Source organism: Molothrus ater, chromosome 5 (genome assembly GCF_012460135.2).
Source record: "Molothrus ater isolate BHLD 08-10-18 breed brown headed cowbird chromosome 5, BPBGC_Mater_1.1, whole genome shotgun sequence".
NCBI lineage: Eukaryota > Metazoa > Chordata > Aves > Passeriformes > Icteridae > Molothrus > Molothrus ater.
The window spans coordinates 63,260,236-63,282,654 of NC_050482.2; the positions used below are offsets into that span (position 1 = coordinate 63,260,236).

The 22,419-nt window shown below is 44.2% G+C and overlaps 1 protein-coding gene across 1 annotated transcript in view; it reads right to left on the bottom strand.

The window, feature by feature from the left end:
- The window catches only part of PAH (phenylalanine hydroxylase), a 35,512-nt gene that overhangs the window by 6,726 nt on the left and 6,367 nt on the right, over window positions 1-22,419 (bottom strand). Inside the window, exons 3-8 of the mRNA XM_036401588.1 lie at window positions 13,880-14,063; window positions 8,534-8,622; window positions 6,296-6,363; window positions 3,761-3,957; window positions 2,712-2,847; window positions 1,219-1,288 (exon numbers count right to left, since the gene is read on the bottom strand). Coding sequence (XP_036257481.1) covers window positions 1,219-1,288; window positions 2,712-2,847; window positions 3,761-3,957; window positions 6,296-6,363; window positions 8,534-8,622; window positions 13,880-14,063 — 744 coding nt within the window. The remainder of the gene's footprint in view (window positions 1-1,218; window positions 1,289-2,711; window positions 2,848-3,760; window positions 3,958-6,295; window positions 6,364-8,533; window positions 8,623-13,879; window positions 14,064-22,419) is intronic.

Here is a 22,419-nt window from a genome sequence, read left to right on the forward strand (position 1 = left end):
TGATCAAGTCTACAATGAACATCTGAGAGAATGATAGGGACAAAAGGAGGCAAATCAATCACACCTACACACCTTATATATTTCTCTTTGTTTTGATGGGTCCTGATTAAAGGAGTTTTCCTGGAGCCTTCAATGAGCTATTTTTTCTGAATGTCAGGGCATGATTTGAAAGAGCTTATTCATGCCTTGGGAGCTAATAGAGATTTTTCCAGGAGGCATGCAATAGTTGGATTCAAAAGACTACATATGAGACTACCCATGAGACTACATATAGCCAGGTTCATTCCTTGATTTGGTCTAGTGAGGACTGCATAGTGCAGACCTCAGAGGGCTCTCCCCACACACAGCAAAGGCATTAGAGCAGTTTATCACCATGTCAAATCCTAGTAAGCCAAGGTACAGGGCTTATCTGGGAGGAAAGAGCACTTCTTGGAAAGGGCAAAGCCTAAAGGCAATACTGAAAACTTACTAACCAAGATCAAACTGACTTTTGTCTTTTGAGATGTTACATCAAACCTTCCTGCCTTCCTCCCTCCCTTTTTTCCTTTTCTTCCTTCTTTCTTTCCATTTAGTTCTTTCCTTCCTTTTCTTTCCTTCCTTTTAGTTCCTTCCTTCCTCCCTTCCTTCCCTCCCTCCCTCCGTCTCTCTTTCTTTCTCTCTCTCTTTATGCCTTTCTCTCTTTGTGTATTTCCATGTTTTCTGGTAGGATGCAGCCAAAAGTTTACTGCTTCACTAGGGTTTGGCTTATTTTCCAGAGACATTAACACTCCCAAAAAGAAATCTCCTCTCCAGCCTTCTGCCATGCTTACAGCTGAGACAGTTCCACACTTCACCCAACCTCCAATGTCACTTCAATGGAAAACAAAACAAAATCTCCATTTTCCCTAACATTTGAATGTCACCATGAGGTAATAATCCATCTGACTCATGAGCTATGTGACTTCACTCAGAAGGATCAACATCTGCAGGAAGGTGTTAAAATTATGGCTTCACAGGGTCTGTCAAAAAGCGACTCACACAAGATCATGTTTGGAGTTGGACTTTATGTTTTCACCTACGTGAACTGTGTCCAGATTTCAAGCAATAAATAAACCACCTCAGGCACTCTTACACAGTATGCTTCAAAGTGAATCTGCACCACCCTTCACAGCTCTTGGATCATCCTCTGAATTACTGTGTGTTTGATTATATACATAATATAACCACTGAATAACTTACCTGGGAAAACTGAGCAAAACTGGGATCAGCAAAGAGAGGCACGTGTCCTAGCAGCTCGTGACAAATATCACTGCAGGAAAACATGACATCTGAATAACTGTGATTCAGGAAAAGTCCAGCAATGCTGGAAGAATGCTCTAGAGCCAGCACAGAGTCGAGAGCACAGTGCATTTGCTCCTACCAGCAGATATCATTCATAGGAAAACATTTGCTCTGAAATTATTCTTGTGGTGGAAATGCTTGCAAACCCCAGGGTTTTCTGAGCTTTTGCATCATACGTCCTTCAGCAGCAGGGACTGTTAGATTTTTCAAATACTGAGAATTTATTTGGTGAGATGGAAAGGGGAAGGGGATAACATGTGCAAAAAAGAAATAAAGGAAGAAAAAAGACAATTTTAGCCTGACAATGGGATAAACAAAAGCAGGAAAGAAAATCAGAATAATCAAAAAAAGATAAAAGAAAGGAAAAAGAGTTTGTGGAAAGTAGGAAGCAAAAAAACCAAGAATTGCAACAACATGAAACAGAATAAGAAATCTGTTTTTAAAATGGCAAGTGGAAAAGGACAGTGGATAGGTGTAGGAGCATCAGGGGGTAGGACGGTCAGGACGGGCAGAGACGAGAGATCTCTGCAGCCAGGTCATGGAACTTGGGGTTTATTGCAAAGGGCCTGGGTGCAGGGCCCTGCTGGGAGCTGCCAGCCACAGCTCAGAGCAGGCCCAAGAGAAGAGAGGGGTCGAGAGGATGAGAGGGGAAGAGCATAAGAGGGTAAGAGAGTAAAAAAGGGTAAGAGAGTAAAAGGGTAAGAGAGCAAAAGGGTAAGAGAGTGAGGTTCCTGTTACAATACAATAAATCTTCTGCGTTGAATATTCTAATTCTCACTAACTAATCTAGTACAGCAAGCAGAGGGTATTGTTTCATCAAAAGGGCATTACCTTCAGTCCAGCCACACCATTGTTTTCCAGTTGTTAAGTGACTGAGGTATCTCAAATCTTGCTTTAATTTCAATCTCACTTATAATTTCTATATTCTCAAAGTCTTTTGCCAAACAATCATATTTATATGGCTTTCCTGTTTCATCTTCCCCAACAGATAGGGACAGAGAGAAACACTCCAAAATTAAAAAGATATGAGTTCTGGGCATCTGAGGAGTCTGGGCTTCTCCTGTCTTACTGTCAGAAGCTTGCTTGCAGCAGGTTATGTCCTTGCTGCACTACTTGGGTGCTAATAGCTAAGTGCCCTTGTACACTGCTCTCTTGCACCCCAGCCAGCACACAAGCAAAACTCTCTCATCTGCCCCAGGAGAACTTGCAGAAGTGGATGCAGACTGTTAAACACACTAGAAAGGCTCCATAAACGTTCCCAGAAGAGAGCAGTCCCTTGGCTGCTGTCCCTTAGCCCTGTTCCCAGGAGTCCCAGGCAGTTATTCCCAGCTGGTCTGAACCTGCTGGTGGTGTGCTGCAGCTTGACACCCTCCGTGTGGCAGGGTACTCACGGCTCCGGGGTGTACATGGGCTTGGAGGCGTGGCGGATGTACTGCGTGGAGTGGAACACGCGGAACGCCAGCCCGGCCAGGAAATCCCGAGAGGAGAGCAAGCCTGCCACGGGACGCAGCCGAAACCCAGTGCAGCCTGAAGGGACAGACAGAAAGCACCTTAAAAACAGCTGTGTGTTTGATTTATCCCCATCCAGACTCCTTAGAGAGGGAAAAGTTTGTTGATGGCTGTTGTTTTGGTTTTTTCTTTAATCTCCTTGTTATAGATGGAAAATGAGATGATTGGCTCTCGCAGTTAAAAGATCACTATTGTGTGACTATTAGAAAAGCTTTAGTGATGTACAGTTATGTTATTGCAGTTTAGATGTCCTCTGTTCTCCCCACAGTTCCCTTTCCCCCCTGTACTGTTGCCATCAGACAGCCTGGGCTGTCCAGGACAGGTACAAAGAGGCTGCACAGGTGTCCCTGGCATGGGGCAGTGGGGAATGGAAAAGCTTGGGGGTGCTTAGGGGGGCAGCATGGCAACACCTGACCTCCAACCCAGTTACAAGCAAGCATCTCCACTGATCAATGGCAAAGAGGAGCTGACTGACAGACTTTGGGAGGGGCCAGGGCTGGCTGATGCAACCCCCAGGGGTATAAAAGACTGAGCATCCATCTTGAAGAGGAACCAGCCATATGTTATGCACACGAGCAGTTCCTAGCTCTGCAACTTTTTCCTTATGCAGTCCTTTGTTGTGTTTTTGTTAAGGTTTAATAAACCTTTTTAAATTTTCATAGTGAGCAGTTGTTTCTCACATCCTTATATTAAATAGAGTTCAACTGCAGGCAATTTTCTGCCCAGAAATACAACCAGCACAGTATCTGAGCATTTGTCCCATTGTACCCCCAGAAGGGTTAGACCTGGGACACCGGCTAAGCGATGTGCCCAAACATCTTAGGGAACATTTGATAAATCAGGGATTGTTTTTCCTTCTCTGGAAGCACCACCCCCACTGATAGCTGAGGTCTTTCATTTCACTTGGTTCTTTTAGGGGCTTCAAACTTACTCTGCAAGAAATTTGAAATATCTTCAAGCTGGGGAATATTGTCCTCCCTGTAGCCACAGTACTTCTCCAGCAGTGGGAACACGTGGTTGTGTTCATAGCAAGCATGAGTTGGATACAGACTCTTCAGCTCCCTGAAGACAGTGCCCCAAGTTTTCTTTTCTTCTTCCGTATAGGTGACACGAGGAATAGGTTGGCCACTAGAAAGAAAATGGATGTCCTCAATAACAGCCACAGAAAATGTCCTATGCCATCAACATGCTCTTTGTCCTTTCCCACTTGCCATTTTCAAAACAGTTTTCTTATTCTGCTTCATGTTGCAGCTTTACTAGGACTGGCCAGGAGCTGCTGGTGCAGGAGAGGAGCTGCTTTTGGGCTGATATGCAAGTGCAAAAGGAACCTCACTTGTCCCTAGGCAGTGTCTGGAAAGGACTCTACTGACCTTGGCTAAGATAATGGCCTTTAGACAGCTCCTTGCATTATTGTGCTAGAAATAAATCAGTGCTTATTTGTCTTTTAAAGGTGTTCTTCTAAAAATACTTGCTTGATGTTGGTTTCAATTTGTTTTTTCTTTCTTGATATGAAGGAGCTGTTTTACTTCATGCTCTAGTGAAGCATTACATTGGATGGTTTTTGTAAAAACATGAAACCATCAGCTCCATAAAACTCTGTTGCAGTGGCAGAGAAATTCTGATCTGTGCTTTGTACTGTAACAGATGCAGACTCCAGCCAGTTTGACTTTTTATAATTGTAAGGAGCAATTATGAGTTAAATCCCACCCTCAGGCCTCCACGTGCTTAGCTCATGTTTAAGCTAACTGGAGTTATACATCACATGCAATGCAGTTTGGCCTCCTGTGAATAACCAATTCCTTAGCAATAATGTTAAGGCCATAGGTGAATCCAGCAGCTTTGAAATAATCAAAGGGGTTTAAGTAACTTAATAGGTTTAACAACACTGCTGGAACAATGCTGAAGCTTTCCAAACCCCAGAGAACCATTGTTAAACTCTTGATGACACCCCACCATCTCCCACTTTTTTTTTTTTTTCCTTGAGCCTCAGGGCAGCTCCTCTGGAGAGCCATCACCTTCTGTCTCTCTGTATCAGCTCTCCTTGATCTGTGGAGCTTTAAACATCATGTTGATTATGAGGATTGCTGGGTGATTTTTGTTCCTATAGCACTCCTAAATAATCCTCAACCACCTTCCAGGACTACTGGGGGAAGCTGTGGCTTTAAAACCTTTCAAATTGCAATTAAAAAAAAATTCTAGGGATCAATGGGGCCAGAAGCAAAGTAAGGCAGAGCAAGGAGGGAAGCTAAAAGCAAAGAAAAGAGAAGTCAGGGAAATTGGGCATTCAACAAAAACAATGGGTTAATCTATAATGAGAGGAGGCAAAAAAAGCAAAGGCAAAGTAGGGGCAAACAGCACAAAGAAAGAGGACAGAACAGATGTAAAAGAAGGGATAGAGAAGAGGATTAAATTAATGTTAGGAAGAATACAAGGCAAGCAATCACTGACCCATCTCACTCTTGCAGCTGTGTAGCACCTTCACAACTTAAGAACCCTTTCCTTTTCAGTGAAGCCTGATAACTTTGGTTGTGCCTCTCCTCCTGTCCACTTCTCTGTATCTTCTGTGGGATATCTAAGAATGGACATTATATCTGTTCACATCTGGACACAAAAATCTTATCCAAGTTTTCTACCTATAAAGTGGCTTTCTGACTTTTTTCACCTGACATTTTGTACTTTCCATCAACCAGTCCAATTTTCTCTCTCCATTTGTGATTACATTATTAGCTCTTTGGCTCAAGGGCTTTCTTTTGATCCTGTGCAAATTGTAGCCCAAAAATTTACAATATATGTTAATTTTTCTTTGCAAACACAGTTTTTACCAGTCCCAGGAAGAATCAAGCCCAGTAGTACTGATCTATACACATGAGTGTCTCTGGGAACAGAATTTTTTCTCCTCCAGATCTGATCATTGAAAGCAATCAAATAAGCTCTAACTGAATTTATCATCTCTATTAATTTATTTTTCTTGGGAAATGAAAGCCCAAATTGCTGATTGCAGCTGAATTAGACAAGATAAAAGTAGGGTAACAGACATTGGATTAGCATCAGAACCATATGTTATTCATTATTTTAATAGTGTATGCAGATCCTGCTTTAATGTTAATGATAGGCACTCCTCCCCCAGCCCTGGTTTAATGGGGAATACCAGATTTATTCAATGCTCAGGTCTTTGTAGCAGCAACAGTCTGCTGCTCAATTAGACAACAAAGCTGGGGAAGAGGGGAGTTGTGGGGAGAGAAGGGAGATGATGTCTCTTCTGAACGTGTGCCTGGAACAATTTACCTTTGTTTGGCTGCGATTTGGGGATAAATAAATGCATGAACAGGAAGGTTTAAACACGTGGCAGAGAAAAGCCAACAGCAGGAGGATGCTTGTGGAAAAGCAGGGGTAGGCAGCAGGGTGACCAGCCTAGGAGAGGGCAGGAGATGAGGGCTTGCTCTGCTTCCATGCTGTGGGTACTCACTGTCTGTAGTTGTAGGCGATATCCGCGAACTCCTTCCTCCGGGCCCGGTACACGGGATCTTTGAACCCCTGCAGAGAAACAGTGATGCTCAGTCCATGCAAAATGGTCAGTAAGGGCAAAAGGCGAAGAGCCTTCCTCCCAGTGAGCACCCTCAGGCATGGCTGGTGCATCCAAGAAGAGCAGCAAGGTCGGTGGGAAAGCTGCCTCTGCTCTGCCAGGCTCCACTCAGCCAGGGCAGCGCTCCTTCCTGGGCTGCTTCCCGAGCAGCCACAGTCTCCCACCACCCCTGCCCCACAAGTCCTTTCTTCTTCTCACTTCCACTTCCTACAAGATAGGGAAACTTGTTCCTTTACAGCAACAACAAGGTGCTCCTGGCAAGGGCAGCCCAGAATTATCAGTACTCAGATAACCATGCCCTCCTTCTGGTTTCCCTTGAAGCTTGTTGCTGTCCCTGGCACAGCTAGGCTGCTCTAGAGAAGCAGAATCAAAACACATTAGAAACACATTCATCAACTCAATCGGACCTTTTAGGCAGATTTTCAGCATGAACCACACTTAAAAGTGCTCATTTTCAAACTGCTGGAGGATCAGTAGCCACTTAGCACGCCAAACCCCCCTATTTGTAGTACAAACTCGACCATTTGAAGGCAATTAATGACTACAAAGAATGTCTAATAGACCTTGTGGCTGGGAGCTTGACCTTTGCAGCTAATTAGCAATAAAACCAAGGATAAGAAATAAAACCTCTAAATCTTCATCTGGAATAACCCTTCTCCCACCCCAGTGTGCCTGCTGTTTAGACTAAAAGATCCTCAGGAGCAGGAGTGCCTTCACCACCTGGAGTGCAGAAACATCCTCCTTCCAAGCTAGGATTGTCTTCTGCAGGGCAAATAGGAACAGTTCCCTGGGCACTGCAGCAGTCCATAAATGCATCTCCTAGTGGTCAATGGCACAACTGGACTGAGGGGCCACAAAACACAGCCAAGTACAGGAGGCAGCTGAAATGGAGTGTAAATTCACGGGTGTGAATCAGAAAGGGGTAGCCAATGGCCAAAAAAATGCACTGTCCGAGGTTAACCTGTCATGGAGGTCATTGTGATTAAATTCCATGCATCGCTTTCCTAAAAACACAGGCTTCTTTAATTTCTCTTTTTCTGCACTCTATGGACTGTCACCTATTTACCCCAGCAGCTGGAACCTTTTTTTAAGGCACAAGTACTCACTAACTAATTCTAGGAACTGGAGGAGAGACACTTCATTCCTTTTTATATATTTTTCTTTTCTTTTTTTTTTTTTCCCCTTGGTTCTTTTTTCAAATACAATCCTGGTCTATTCCCACATGACACACAAGGGGGCCATTGGCTCAGTGTACCTCCTTTCATTCTGCCTCTCATATGACCACAGTGAACATCATGAATCATTGTGCATGGTACATAACACGTCTTGAATTAAGCAATAGGTAGTGAATGACTAATCACCCCATCTCAATTAAACTAATAGCAGCAATTTTTGGTGCACTGCATGTAATTTATTTATAATCACCCTATCTCAATTAAACTAATAGCAGCAATTTCTGGTGCACTGCATGGAGCTCAGTGTGTTTTGACAAATGAAAGTAAGTTGTTGTTTGCTTGGAGAGGGAATAGAGGCAGAAAATATTCTTGTATCTGAACAAAACTGAAAAACCACAAAACAATTTTTTTTATCAGCTAAGTCAACGAACAAAACTTTCTGATGCTACCATTTAAACCATAAAGTTTTTGAACCAAAAACATTTTCTTTTGTCATGTCTCACCGTAAAAGTACCATGTCAGATTTAGAGTCCACATAACAATACACTGAGCTAAATCATGTGTATGTAATCAAGAATCAAAAAAGTCTTTCTTTCTCTGGGCTATGCCATGTTGCTTCTTTTTCTTGTTAGTGATATACAAAGTGAGCCTGGAATCACTACATCAGAGCCTCCTGGGAAGATTGGATGTGTCCTTGTGGTGGCCCTGTGCTCTGAAAACCACTACAGTTTTAAGACCTCATGGCATTTCTTCAATTATAGCAGCTTTTGGTTTGATTTACTCCACAGCCAGGGATTGGGCTGATTGTAACCCTAGAAATGTAGTAGCCTTCTTGTCTTGCACCATGTGAGATTTAGTCTACAAGATCTGTACTTAAAAAGAGCAAATTTAAATGAGAGAATCATCAGTGCCAGTAACTAGAGAAATTGCTAAAAAAAATTCTTACAGGATGATCAGCATCCAATTCTGCTCCATAGCTTAGGATCTGATTGGCAAACCTGTCCAGCTCCTGGATACTTCTTGGGAACCATGGTACTGTAAAACAGAAAAGAAATAGAGACTGGTATCCTTCTTTGTTACTTGCTTTTTGGCTGCCTTCTGACATTTTCATCTTTTCATCATATATATAAAGAAACATAGGCAAGGGGCTAAATTCTTTCAATCCTTTTCCCCGTAGTAGGAAACAAGAACAGCAATTCAAGACAACTTGCTTGGTTTGATTGTTTCACACTGTTGGAAGAATACAGAACATCAAGAGCATCTGAACCTCGGTGCAGAGCTGGTTTGTAATGTTTATGATTTTCTGTGTATTACTTCTGGTGTCTTGGCTTATCAAAATGCAAAAACTTTTCACAATAAGCCAGAATCATCCCCTTCAAAGGAATCACAAGAAACTCCACAACAAGGATAAATAATTTTTGGGCTGCCTGAAATACTCTTCCCAAGACCTACTTGGTGACCCACTTGAGCGAGGATTCTGAAACAAAACGACAAATGGCATCCTAATACCTCAGACTAGCACTGTATCACTGCAGTCATTACACAATTATGCATTAACTTGATTAAATTTCTTTAATTTCTCTCTTGCCTTGTAACTCATATGCTATACTCATGGTGTATACTGTGTGCTCACGGTGAGCACACAGAGTGTAATGCCCATGTGACCCTCTCGTTACAGAAGGACATAAGGTGAAAGACAATGAAGAATCACAGGGATTTCCAGATGTGATGTGTTGAGATAAAAAGAGGGTAAGTCAAGCTTCTTCATGGCAATTCAATACAGGGGACTGAACAGGGGCAGCTTCTATCAGTAAAAAGTTTGCAATTCCTCGAGAGACCTTCTTGTGCAAATGGATGTTGCTTGCTCAGCCAGTGCTTGGAAAACAGCTGATTCCCCTCTGTGGCTCTCTGCTCAGCTGGGAGCTCTGCTGCCGGGCCATACCTCCCCATCTTCTTTTGGGGGCTGTGCCAAGTGAACCTGATCCTGGGCCAGCAGCTGCTGAATGAGTTCCCTGCAGTGCCCTGGTGATGGGGCTCATCCCAGACCTGATGGACCACCTGCAGGATAAGAGGATCTCTGTCTCCAGGACTATTCAGCTTTGTGCCGAGCCTCACAGCACGCTTGTGGCACTGGGTTTCTGCGAGGCACCTGCACAGAGGCGCTGGAGCAGCAGCAGCTTTACAGGGCTCGATTTGGGGCCCCAGGCAGAGAGAGAGAGAGTACCCACACCCCGGATTCTGTCCCATCCGAGCCTGGCTCCGTGCTGCGAGCCTGGACATTTGTTTGCCAGGAAGATGCTGGGATGCCTGAGCCTCCCGGGATGCAGGGACCCGCTCAGCGGTACCCCGGCAGTGCCTCCCTTTCCCCCGCCCGGCGGGAGGGGGATTTGGTCCGCCCCTCTCCAGGATGCGCACGCTTCTCCTTGCCCTAAAAGCCAGACCTGAGCGAGTCACTAGATGGCAGCAGCAGACCCAGGAAGGTCCCCAGATGGGTTTCTGTGCTGCTGGATGCATCGCTGGTTATCCTAGTTGCTCCAGAAACACTCTCTCCCCTCGCTGTCAAAGTTTCCTGCACCCCCAACTCCTTCACTTAAACTAGTCGCAGGGGGGAGTAGAAAAAGGTGTGTTTGATCTATGGAGAGAGTCACTCCTTACACCCATTTTCTGTCTGGGTTTGTCTCCTGGCTGTATCACTGAGCTTTGTGTGATGGTGGAGAATTGCTTCACTGTTTTGTGCTTCAGACTCCCCACTACCAGCCTGGGGTGAGGCACACTGGTAAATGGTTTTGTGTTAGGCACTGGGGAAAAAAGGCTGCCTGGGAGCCCCACAACAAAGCATTTCTCAGTGTTAGAGAGAAAACCACTCTTCTCAGGGATGCACCATGACCTGGAGGGTCCAAGCTGTGTGGAAAAATTGGTGGGGGCTGAAGTCTGCACTGGATTTTGGCAGTGACGTCTATAGGGCTTTGCTGGACTGAATCAAAAAGATCTCACTGGGCAGGGTTTGAACCACTGCTGACTTACCTTCCATACAGACTTACTTTCATTAAATATCCTATTCTCAAGATTGCATTAGTACTTGGTGCACACCTCATTAAAGACTCTAGGAAAAACTGACTCCAGGCTGATGTGGTGTCAGTCCTGGGTGTGGAGATGGGTGATCTGATTTTTCCCTAAACAGGAGAAGTAACTTATCTTCCTGGCACCAAGTCCTGCCTACCCAAACACCAGCAGTGGCTAAATGAGAGCAGTTCTGAGCTTACAGAGCTGGATGGACATGGCAGGCTGTGGAAGGGAAGTCCCAAGGAGACTTAGTGCTGCTTGCACCAGCATAAGTTGTTAAGTTGGGTCCTGGAAAGTGCTGAGCTTTCTCAGCTCTCATGGAAACAAGAATCAAAGACTCTGAGCACAGTTTTGGGGCAAATAGTGCATCAAGTCCATACAGCCCTCACATCAAGGGCCAGGGTGAAAAAAGGCTACTGGTGGGTCTTCTGCCTGGATGTGACGTGCCAGGGCACTGTCCCCAGCCCTCCCAGAAACTATTCAAAAGACCAAATCAAATTAGCCCCTGGCTGAATCTATCCCATGTTTTGTTTGCAGCACCCTCCTGCAGCCAGACTCGCTGTCTGTCTGTCTGCACAGCCATTAATGAACTGCCAGGGCCAGCTCCTGCAACACTGGGCCTCTGTGAAGGTCTGAGGAGCAAACGTGGGCTGATCAGTAATAAATATTGATTTGTCTGTAAGTGAAACAGCAGCATTTAGGGGATGGTGCTGGACACCCAAGTGGTGACCAAATTACTGTGGGGTCAAACGCTGAGCAGAATGCTAATAAGCCATTTGTATGAGGGGCAGCAGAGCAGGGGCAGCGAGGACTTCTGCAGAATCCTCCACTTGGACCATTGTGAGGAGGGTCAAAGACAGGTCTATGCAATTTATAGCAGTTCAAGGCCCAGGTTTAGCCCTTTTTTAAACACTCTCAAATGCTCTGGCTAGCCTCAGGGTCTAGCAAACAAGGGCCCTACAGATCCTCAGCTCCCAGCTTGTTTCAGAAATGCAATAAATTGTCTGCATTTCCCTAATGCTGCAACAGAATAATATTTAATTATTTTTATTCATGGGCTCCAAGTGGACTGCAGCTACCATCCTATTTCCAAAAAGAGCCACTAGGAGATGCACTGTGTTTTTACAACAAATCTTTCCACATACACAAAGAGCCTTTGGCTCAGCAGTTGCCAGCCCTTCTCATCTGAAGCTCCAAAGCTACATTTGAATTTAGAGCACTTTGCTGGCCTGCTCTCACCTAAAATTACACTGTTGATCCAAATCTGATATTTGTAACTATTGGAATGTGTCAATTAAATGTTGCATTTAGTTAAGAAAAGATACTAAAAGCAATTAAAGTGACCCCAAAAAAAAAAAGAAAAGAAAATGCCATTCACTTATCCCTTGCCCAATAAATCACATACACAGCGTTTAACACAGCTATACAGAAGGCACAGAATACAGAAATTTCCTCTGAGTGCCAAAGCAGTGCCTCAAAAAAGGGACTGTGTGCTTTCCACAGGAAACAGAAAAATAAGGTTTTTCACATAATGAGCAGGAGCAAAATGAATCCTTCGCAGGGAAGAAATGACAGCATCCTAGGCTGCAGCAAAAGAATCAGTCCCGTGGGATCCCAGATTGCCTCTGGAAGAAAACCTTCCCAGCCTTTACCTGCCCACTGAGACAAGTGTGGCAACATCCCCATAAACCATCTGTCTGAGACTGTGCTCCCTGGAGGCACAGTGCTCTTGTTCTGTGTTTTGGGAATAAGATTTCACACAGGCACATCTGTGGACTATGACCAGATTTGCCAGGAGGATACATTTGAAAGACAAGCTGGCCTAAAAGGCACCACAAGGCCTGTTATTTGTTAATGCCATCCCTGATAAAGGACAGCATCTCACCACACTTCCTACAGCTCAGGCTGTTCCCATCTCACTCTGCCCTTGCAGTGCCTCTGCCCAGGATTTGCCACCCACAGTTCATCCCCTAAGCAGGGCTCGTTTGACCTTTCAAAATATGGTCCTTGGAGGATTTCAGTTTGACTGGACCTTTATTGCTCATGAGAGGAGTTGAAATTGAAAAAAAAAATGAGAAAGGGCAAGAAGAAATATCAATCTTCCTCTCTCTCCCTGGCAATAAATTGTTCGCATTTTATAATATTTCTGAATTGCTGAAACTAACAAACACAAGTTATCCTCTCGACAGAAGAGGATCAAGTCCCTTTTTGAAGCTGACAGGATAATCTAGCTCAAAAACTCCTTTGATCAACACAGTAACATGCAGTGAAATCCTAATCCTACAGCTGACCACAGGAGTTTTGACTTCTGTGAGGTCAGAATTTCACATGCAAGACTTTCCTGGATGATATTTAGAGCTGTATCTCTGTCTGACTCTGGCATATGTTTATAGACAACTTTATTATTTCATAAAATTCTTTATTACCTTCTTCATAGTAACTAGAAAAATGAATCTTAAGCCCTGGTAGGTCCTGTAGCTTTCTTCTGGAAATAATAAAGCCCCCAAAAGTGAACCTCTTCGATCTGACATGATCATAAATCACCTAATCAACCTTTTGTCCCTTTGTGTAAGAATGGAGAAAACTGACTCCAAAGAGAATCTGCCTTCTCCTTTTTCATCTTCAAATGTAATGTCATGGGTAGGACACAAAGGAAACGGTAAAAGGATTACCAGTACTGATCTCAAGAAAGTATTAATGTCCTTTCATGTCGTTCCTAGGAAGGAAGAGGAAGATCCAGGCCTAAAGTATTTAAAGTCTGAAATCCTATTAAAATCACATCTGTTATCTGAAGAGGCATTTAAGCCTGTCTCAGACTATCTGTTAGGCAGCCACCACTGCACCAAGCAGCCTCAACTCCAGCAAATCTCTGAGAATTAGGAGCAGGGACAACTCAAAAAATCTTTCCTTATTTCCCTCCAAAGGCAGAATACAATCTGCAACTCCCTGGGATTTCTTAGAGTAGTGGAGAGTTAGTGCTGTTCCCACCAAAGTGGGTGGCAGAGCCTGCCTAATTTCACAGGAGACTTAGTCAGAATCATGGCAAAAACCTACACTACAGAAAATCTCCAAATGAAAAAGTTTACAGCACAGGAAAAATAGAGACAGAGAGAGGGAAATGTGGCCATAAAGATCCAAGAGGATCTCCTTTACTACAGGAAAAATAAGTAATTTCAGTATATGACAAAAATAGTCCATGCCAATGTTAACCTTGTCAGCATATCCTTACCAGTGTCCTTCTTCTTTGTTCGTGAGAGCTCATGGACTGTTGCTCCAATGTCAGTTCTCAAGGACTTGATGATCTTATCCAGTGCTGGGACATTCTTGCCTTCCAAGTTAATGAAGAATTCATACTCATCTTTGTTGAGACGGGAAGGTCGGGACTCAATGTGGGTCAAGTTTATACCTTTTTCCTAGGAGAAAGAGAAATTTTGGTCCCACAGTTTTTGGGGGAAGGAATATGACATAAAGACTGGATAAATACATGTGTCAGTCAATAAACCATACTGCACCATCCAAATAACTCAAAAGCAGCAACTGGACTTGAGGACTTTCACAGCAGAGAGAGAAGCAGAAAGGAAGAATGAGAAATATGTGGGATTCACCCTTGTGCAGAGCTCCATCACAAGGACTAGGCACTGCTGAAGGCTTAGAGAAAGGTGGAAGCAGGGTACAGGCTGTAAACAGGAATTGTATTGTAAATGGCAGCTCCAGTCCCTCAAGCACATAATGAGAGCTCGTCTGTGTTGACAGAGACATTTCCCCAGCACCAACACAGGAAGAAGGCATTCCACCTGTAGAGTGCCCTCTCATGGGAAACTGAATGCTGTCCTGATGAGCATCCTGAGAGAAGATTGGATGAGCAGGCAGCTGGGCACCCTGTGAGAAAAGCTTCTGCCAAATCTCTGCTCAGTCACCTGCAAAGCCACCTGCACAGTTTCCAGGGCTGTGAGCAGCTGTTGGGCAAAGATCCAAAGGGAAACATGGATCTGCACTAAAAAAGGCAGCCCAGGTTTGTGCAAGTAAAGACATGGGTGTTTCAAATCACAGGATCACAGAGTTGGTGAGGTTGAATGGGACTTCTGGAGATCAGCAAGTACAATGATCTGCTCAGGTTGCCCGGGGCTATGTCCAGTCAGGTTTGGAGACTCCAGGTTCTCTGGCCAACTGCTCCCAAGTCTAGTCACCCTCACAGAGAAGGATTATTTTCTTTAGCACAGAAATTCAAGTTCTGTCTCACCAAATATCTTTTCTGACCATCAGCAGTGTCTCCTAGCTCTGAAGAAAGATCACTGGCAGCTGTAGCATTGATGACTATAGCCAGTGGAACCTGACCTCAGACATGCTGCCATGTTGATGTGTAAGCAACAGGTAGCTAAAAATCCTATTTTTCCAACAAAAAGCAAACAAAAATTCTAGGAAAACAAAAAAAAAATGTTTAGGGAAAAAAAAACAGCCAGAAAGTCCAAAAGAAAAGTCCAGGAATATCTACCCCTGTTAACTGAACTCAAACATTTTCCTGAGCACTATAATTTGAATATGAAAATACTGCTTTCTTTCTTTTTTTTTTTTTTTTTAGAAAATCTTTTAAATGGGTTTCCATGGACATTGACTTTGCCCCCTGGCCATTTTGTCAGGCTCACACTGGTGCTGTAGACACAGCATGCCATGGCCAGGTTTGGGCTTCTGTCCCTGGAAGGAATATACAAATCCCTGGAGGAAATCTGGGCCCTGAAGATCACATAATCATGGAAACCATTACCCTCAGAAGAGTCTGAGGGCTGACACATAGTGATAAGCATCCCTGGAGAAACTTTTGGGTTTTTTCTTTCAAGCCTAAGAAGATTCCAAACTACATGGGGTGAAGTGCTGTCCCTGCTGCAGTGGGGTCAGGATTTCATCCACAAAGTAATGCTGTTAGGATCTACTTTTGACCTACAAGGAAGAAAAAAGGGAAGATTTTTTTAGCTGTACATCCCTCTTTCTAAGCCTCTTTAGGGTTTTCTTTGCTCCTCTCAGTGCTTGCATAGTGCAGGAGGGCATCTGGCCACCAGCAGCAAAGGCCTGATTTACTCCTCCACAAAAGGCAGTTTATTCCTTAGTAGGAAACATATATGTCACTGCTCTGTTTCCTGAGCATTGCACACTACAGATGAACTCAAATTGTTTGGCTAGATACCAATACAATAAGTTGAAAAGGTCAAAAGCTCATTCACCAACTGCTGCTCTCAAGAGATGCCATCCTCACAGGGCCGTCTGCCCAGGGAGAGAATGGCCAGCACTGTCCTCGGCCCTGGGGACAGTTTGTTTTAGGCCTCCAGAGCCCTGCTTCCCAAACAGACTGCCCATTGTCCTGGCCCTGTGGTGAGGCACTGGGAGCTCCTGACAGAGAGCAGGCACAGGGAGCTGCTGTGCCTTCGCTGTGTCTCAGCATCCTCATCTTAAAAGTTTTCTTCCTTATGCCTGCTCTGGATCTACACTCTTTTACTTAAAACCATCACCCCATGTGCCATCACTAACAGCCTTGGTAAAAACTCTGTCCCCATCTTTCTTTCTTACAGGACCCCTCTGAGTACTGGAGGGCCACAATAAGATCACCCCAGCACCTTCTCTTCTCTGGGCTGAAGGCTCCTCAAACTGCATCCCTTTGTTTTTTGATCAGGTGACTCTTCTGCTGTACCAGCTCTACAGTCAGGCTCAGTGAGCAGCTGGACACCCAGCAATGCCCCCAAAATAAACAGAATGATGCAAAGGTTGGGAATGAAGAGATAAGCTGCAGGGTGGGCACGAGACTCACTTAAAGTAGCAGGAGTATCAATACCCTCAAACCATCACAACCTAAGACAGTGAGGAAAAGAGGGGAAAAACGAAGACAGAGGAAGGAGCCCGTGGAGAGAGTTACCTCCTTTCTTACACCTGAGAGAAGCAGAACCCCTTCCCACGGAATGTCAAGCTGTTTATTTGAGGACTATCTGCCACTCAGCAATGTCCAGAGCCAACCTGTTACCTCTTTCTGCTGAGATTTCTGGACCCCACAACAGAGAAGCTGAAGGGAGAACCCTTCTGGTGGCTGTTTTTAGAGCAAGAATGCAGCAGCATATGTCCAACTCCCTGAACTGGCACTCCTGGAGAAGTGTGTTCTCATGTGCTGTGCCTTGCTACTAAGCCCTTGATTTCAAAATATTTACAGTGGCTCTGTTACTAGAGTTGCCTTATAAATCTCAATTTCATTCTAGTCCAACTACTCCATCTAGTGTTTAATCCTCATAGTTTCACATTGTTCAGAACTTTTTTGTATTCTTGATGTTGCCAAATCTTGCTATTGCATCACAGTTCTCCCAATAGATGATGTTTTCTTTAAAGCTCTAACTTCTGGAGACAAAGTTTCCTGAGAAAGGAGAATGGGGGCATTTTTTTGGTTTATTGTACATTTAAAGCAGTTTTCAATTTCTATCTGCTTTTTAGTAGAGATTGACATCTTGACAATGTATGCCTTCAAAAATCAGCTAATAAAAGTTATTCCAGTTTTATGAGCTATTTTTTGTTGATGGAATCTAACTCCTAACCTAACACCTTTGGAAGATCTCAACTGTCACATGTTTGTGGTGGATTCCCATCTGAACTATTAACAGGGATCTGTTCTGCCCTTCCTATTTTAGAGCTGGTAGGGATCAGATGAGCCCATGGAGTGAGATTAGATGTGTCTTTGCTGAACTCACCCCACCACCCACTGCAGCTGCAAGGAACTTAGAGAGCAGGTTGGTACTTCTCCCCTTCTCTTCAGGTTTATGACCAGGGGAGAGGTTGAGTCCCTCCCCTATAAACACATCCTGTCATAAAACCATATGCCTGCTGTAGTTTTTGTTTTGTTTTTTTTTTTTTTTTCTTAAACCTTTATTTCCACCCCACTCCAAGGGGTGGAAAAACTCAGCTTTCATTATTTTAATATCCAGGTCAATGGTACCTCCATAAGTGCCCATTAGAGAAGGAAGTTTCAGGACACATTCTCAGAGCTCAAAGATCAAGCTGGAATTAGTTCTAACAGAGTTTGAAGGGCATAGCAACACAAATATCAATTTAAAACAGAGACAATGGTGGATGCAGGGAAGAGATTGCCCATGTCCCTGCCTGCCTTACCTCACAGTGCTGGATCTCAGCCTTGGCTCCCTCTCAGAGTCTGTGAAGCAGCTCCAGCCCCTTGCCCAGGTTATTCCAGGTTTTCCATCCTAACTGAGCACCACCTAGGCTGCAGATGCCCCACACCAGCAGGAGAAAACCAGATTGGTGCTGCACTACACCAGCAGTCTTGCTGAGGTCACTACCAAGAGAATTTAGTCCCACCCTCTGTTTAATGGCCTGGTCACTGAAAAAGGAAAATTGTGCGTTCATATCTGCACAGGGAAGCTTCCAGTATGGATGGATCCTTTCTGAAAATGTTATGGGTTACTACTTCCCATGACACTCACAGATCCTTCTGTTCACTAATTACTAAATGCTTCTATGTATGGTTCTAAAACTAAGTACAGCTGTGAAATCCAGCTGTTGCTTGTTTTCATGACTGTTGTCATTAATAAAGTTTGGCTTCATCAGGAGACCCCACATTGTTACCAGATGAAGAACTTTCAACAACACTATGGTGCCACTAATAAACGCTAAGTGAGAATTTGGGTAAAATCTCCCAAAAAAAGAATTTTACTTGCACTTTCTGGTACAAAAACAAAAACAAAAAAAAAAAAAAAAAAGAGATGAGTTGCTCTTTTAACTCTTGCCATAGTGTAGTTCAGGGTTTCCTGAAGGAGGACACTTTCAGAAGCACAAGTATAAGCTCAGTGCTTAATTTTCATAGATCAGAGGACTTAGGAAGTTACAGCAATGCTTTCAGCCATGGATTCCCAAAGCAAAGGCAAAGCCAGACATCTGATTCAGCTCTACTGTCCAAGGGCCTGCTTCTCAGCTAGAGACAGAGAGAATCTTCTCCTTCACAACTCCTAGGGTTTTCCTTCCCAACTCATAGAGGAAAAGCATCTCAGAGCAGGTCCCTGCCAACAAAAATTGCCAGAAGGCAGCTGGCCCTGGAGCAGCCCCTGGTATCCATCACTCTGCCCCAACCCTGAAATTTGGCACAAGGCTTGCAGCAGAATCTGGCTGCATAACACGTGGAGCAGGACAAACCAAAAATGTGACAGCGTGTGGCATTGCACAAGCACCTGTGAAGAGAGCACAACCCTTGGTGATCAATTAGATCTTCAAACCCTTGGTGATCAATTAGATCCACAAGTCCTGCTCTTGTGGCCGCAGGAAGAGGGGGGTAAGAACAAGGATATGTGTGGAAACCCAGGGCGCAGGGAATATTTCTCTGTCTGCTCTGGGGTGCCCTGACCCCCAGGGGAGCACTGACTTTGACCCTCATTCATGGAGAAAGTTTCCCAGACTTCAAGATAGACTGGAACCCACAAAAATGTGAAACAGATTAGAGAGAGCAGTGCAGGTGTATCACTTAGGTGAGAAATTGAGGTTTTGGGATTTTTAGTATGCTGTGGATGGAAGCAAGATGGAGGGCACAGGGGTTCATCCTGAGTTCCTTCTTCATGGGTTTGGGTGGCATTTTTTAATTGGGCAGAAAAGTCTACATTGCAGCTGTTTGGGATCAGTTATTGGGTTAAAAGGGAAAATAATCTAGGTGTCAGTTCTTAATTGGATAGTTTAGTCCTAAAAGACCTTGTAGCAAGAGATTGTTGGCCATTTTGTGCCTTCTAATGAAAAGCTGCCAAACTCCCAGTAGTGAGACTGTTTTACTGATAAGAAATAATAAACACTTGAGTCTGAACATGAAATACCATCCCAAGTGCCTTCAATCCAGACCCAGAGAAACCAACAACTGGGACCCCCACAGAAGTGGGTTTGGAGCAGTGTAATGAAATGATCACTGTTGTGCATATGTACAGTATAATGAGAAAACAATCTTGTGGTAGAGGCCAGCCAGTTCACCTATCAGTGCAGACACTCCCAGCACACCCCCTGGCCAAAGTGACTGTTTTCTTCCCCTGATTTGGAAACAATCCCAACCACCTCAGAGCCAGTGCCTTCGCAGGGCACACAGAGATTACAGTCACGTAGGACTTTCTGTGGAATGAAGTTCCTAAAGAGAAACAGAGCAGAGTTGTCTCTGCTGACTCTGAAAGTGGCAGGCCTCTTTTATTACAGTTTGTTACTCCCATCCCATCCTTCTGTGGAACAGTAACTTGCCCCCATGGGACAGTAACTTACACTGGGAGCAGGAGTACTTGGTGCAAATCAATTTCTTTTTTTTTTTTGCTTTTGAGCTAGATCCCTACCCAGTGATGGCTGCAGCTTGCACTGAAGTCCTGCTCTGTATCTGAGAAGGTCCCATCACTGAGGAAAAGATAGAAGGCTCCTCTCTCACAATGGGTTGAGCAAACTTGTGATGTATTCCAACATTTGCCACTTAAAACAGCTGACAATCTACTACTTGTAAATCCAGCAGGGAAAGAACTTCAGAGAAGATTAGTGTATTCACAAATTCATGTGGAAAATCTGCAATTGAAACTGAAGGCAATCCTTTTTGTATATGGAAATTCTTATTTCTAATCTTTTAAATAATTAATTTAACTACAGAAAAGGCAATCTTTGAGGGGGAATAATGTGGGTTTTTCTTCACTTTTTTTTTTTTTTTTAGAATTAACTTTGTGGTTTAAAAAAGCTTCCTTGATTTCAATAGGTTTTTATCACTACAGAGAAACAAATATTTTTACCAAGTGTAACACTTATGTCAACCCAAAGAGCTCAGTTTTGCTTTTTTGGTATTGATAAGAAACCTGGAAGATTTATCTTTTTTTTTGGCCTCAACTTATACTCGGAACATTTTCGATGTATCCAGTGAATCAAAACAGAAACACAATTTCATCATGACTGTTCTGTCTTCCTGATTTTAAGCATGATACTTTACTCATGTGTGCTCTTCTGTTTCAGATGAGGGTATTTATTCAAGTTTTGGCTGCCTAGCTGTCATCTTCTACAGCACAAATAAACAGCACAGGGCTACACCAAGGAGTACCTCAGTGAACAGCAGATCCCATTAAAATTAAGTCGGTGTAAAGACCCTGCTGGTGGATTTGTGCTGTCCCTACAGCCACCCTCAAGCCTGCAATGAGGGCAGAGGTGACAAAAGGGGCTTTTCAAGTGCAAAACAATTGGGTTTGACAAGCAAAAAGTGAATGTCTGCCACATCCCCAACATACAAACAGAGCAGCTAGTGTGGAAGCAAAGTGGATTGAGCTTTAGCAATCTGCTTATTGCTGAGCATGACTGAGCTGCTAGCACTTCCCAGCACATCAGAGTGTGAATCTGGCCTGCAGACACATCTCTCCACAGGACAGGTGAGGAAGGGGCTGCAGGGGCTCTACTGCCAGCAGTGGCATGGCTCTATGCTATGCCAGTCCAGGAGGAACAGATTCATGCAGTCAGGCAAGGATTTGCAAACCAAAGAGAAGGGACAAGAGCCAGTGATCAGAAAATCTTAGAACCCTGTTGAGGTCAGGTGTTTAGATGGGTCTTCTTGAGCAAACATAAGAAAAAAGTGGAAATAATCAAGTCTATTTTCGACCTAAAGCCAGCAGACAAAAAGAGCCGAGTTCATTGAGAAGATTCCTCAGGAAAAAACCCTTCAGCTACACAGGAAAAACAAGAGTTGTCACTGTAACCACATACTTGTGTGCAACTGGGACCTGAACAGAAAACTAGAATGTGGGTCTTGGAGCAAAAAACCAAATGTGAGCATGCAGTAGTCTGCCAACTGCATGAGCAACCCTGAGGGATGTTTGAGTAGGACAAACATTACTTTTTCACAAAACACATTGAAATTCTCTTAATCTTGGGGTCTCAGTTAGAGGCCATAATTCTGTGCCATGAGCACTCTGCAGCCCTTAGCCTTGAGCCTCCCCCTGCCTTCAGTCCACCCTAGCTCCCACAATGGGGGCTCAACCCTTCCATCTGGGCTGTGTTTGGACACTAATTCCTTTCCTGGGTGGTTTGCTCTGTGGGTGACTAGAGATTCTACCTACCACGATGCTTGATGAGCCAGAAGGCTTGGACCTGATGGTATCCAGGGGCAGGCCCAGGCTAGAGCACACCCTTTGGTGTCCCTTTGTCTTGCTGCCCATGGAGAACAAGGGGGCTAAAGTCTGGACAGTTTCACCTCAGCACAGGGACATGGGCAGGGTGTGAATCTGGGAGTGCATCCCAGGAAGGGACTCAAGTGTGGCTGAACAATGCACCCACAGAGTAAAATTTTTTTTTTTTTCAGTTCTTAAACTAAGGAGAGGATGAGCCTTCCCAGGTCCATACAGGAACCTCCTCTACAGAAAGACATCCTGTGTGTTGATGGCTCCTCAAGATTTCTCCTTTCTCTAGGTATCCACTCAATTCCCTATGACTCAGTCTGGATCTTGCTTCCATGCTTCCTTCCCTGGGAGAGAGGGCAAATTTTCAAGTTTTTCATATTTACAGCTCATTCAACCCTCCTCCTCCTCTCCCTTTCATGTCCCACATTAGTTTTACAGACTGTCTAAAAAAGAGGCAAAATCCTCAAAGCCAGTGCTGGAGGCACTGTCCCTTAACCACTCCCAAATCCGAGCTGGGAGGAGGGGGTTGAGCCTCTGCCTGCATTCCCATGCAGGAGTGCCCAGAGAGGTGCCAGCAGTCTGGGCACCCCCACCTCAGCAAGGAGCAGAAGGTTCAGACATAAAACAT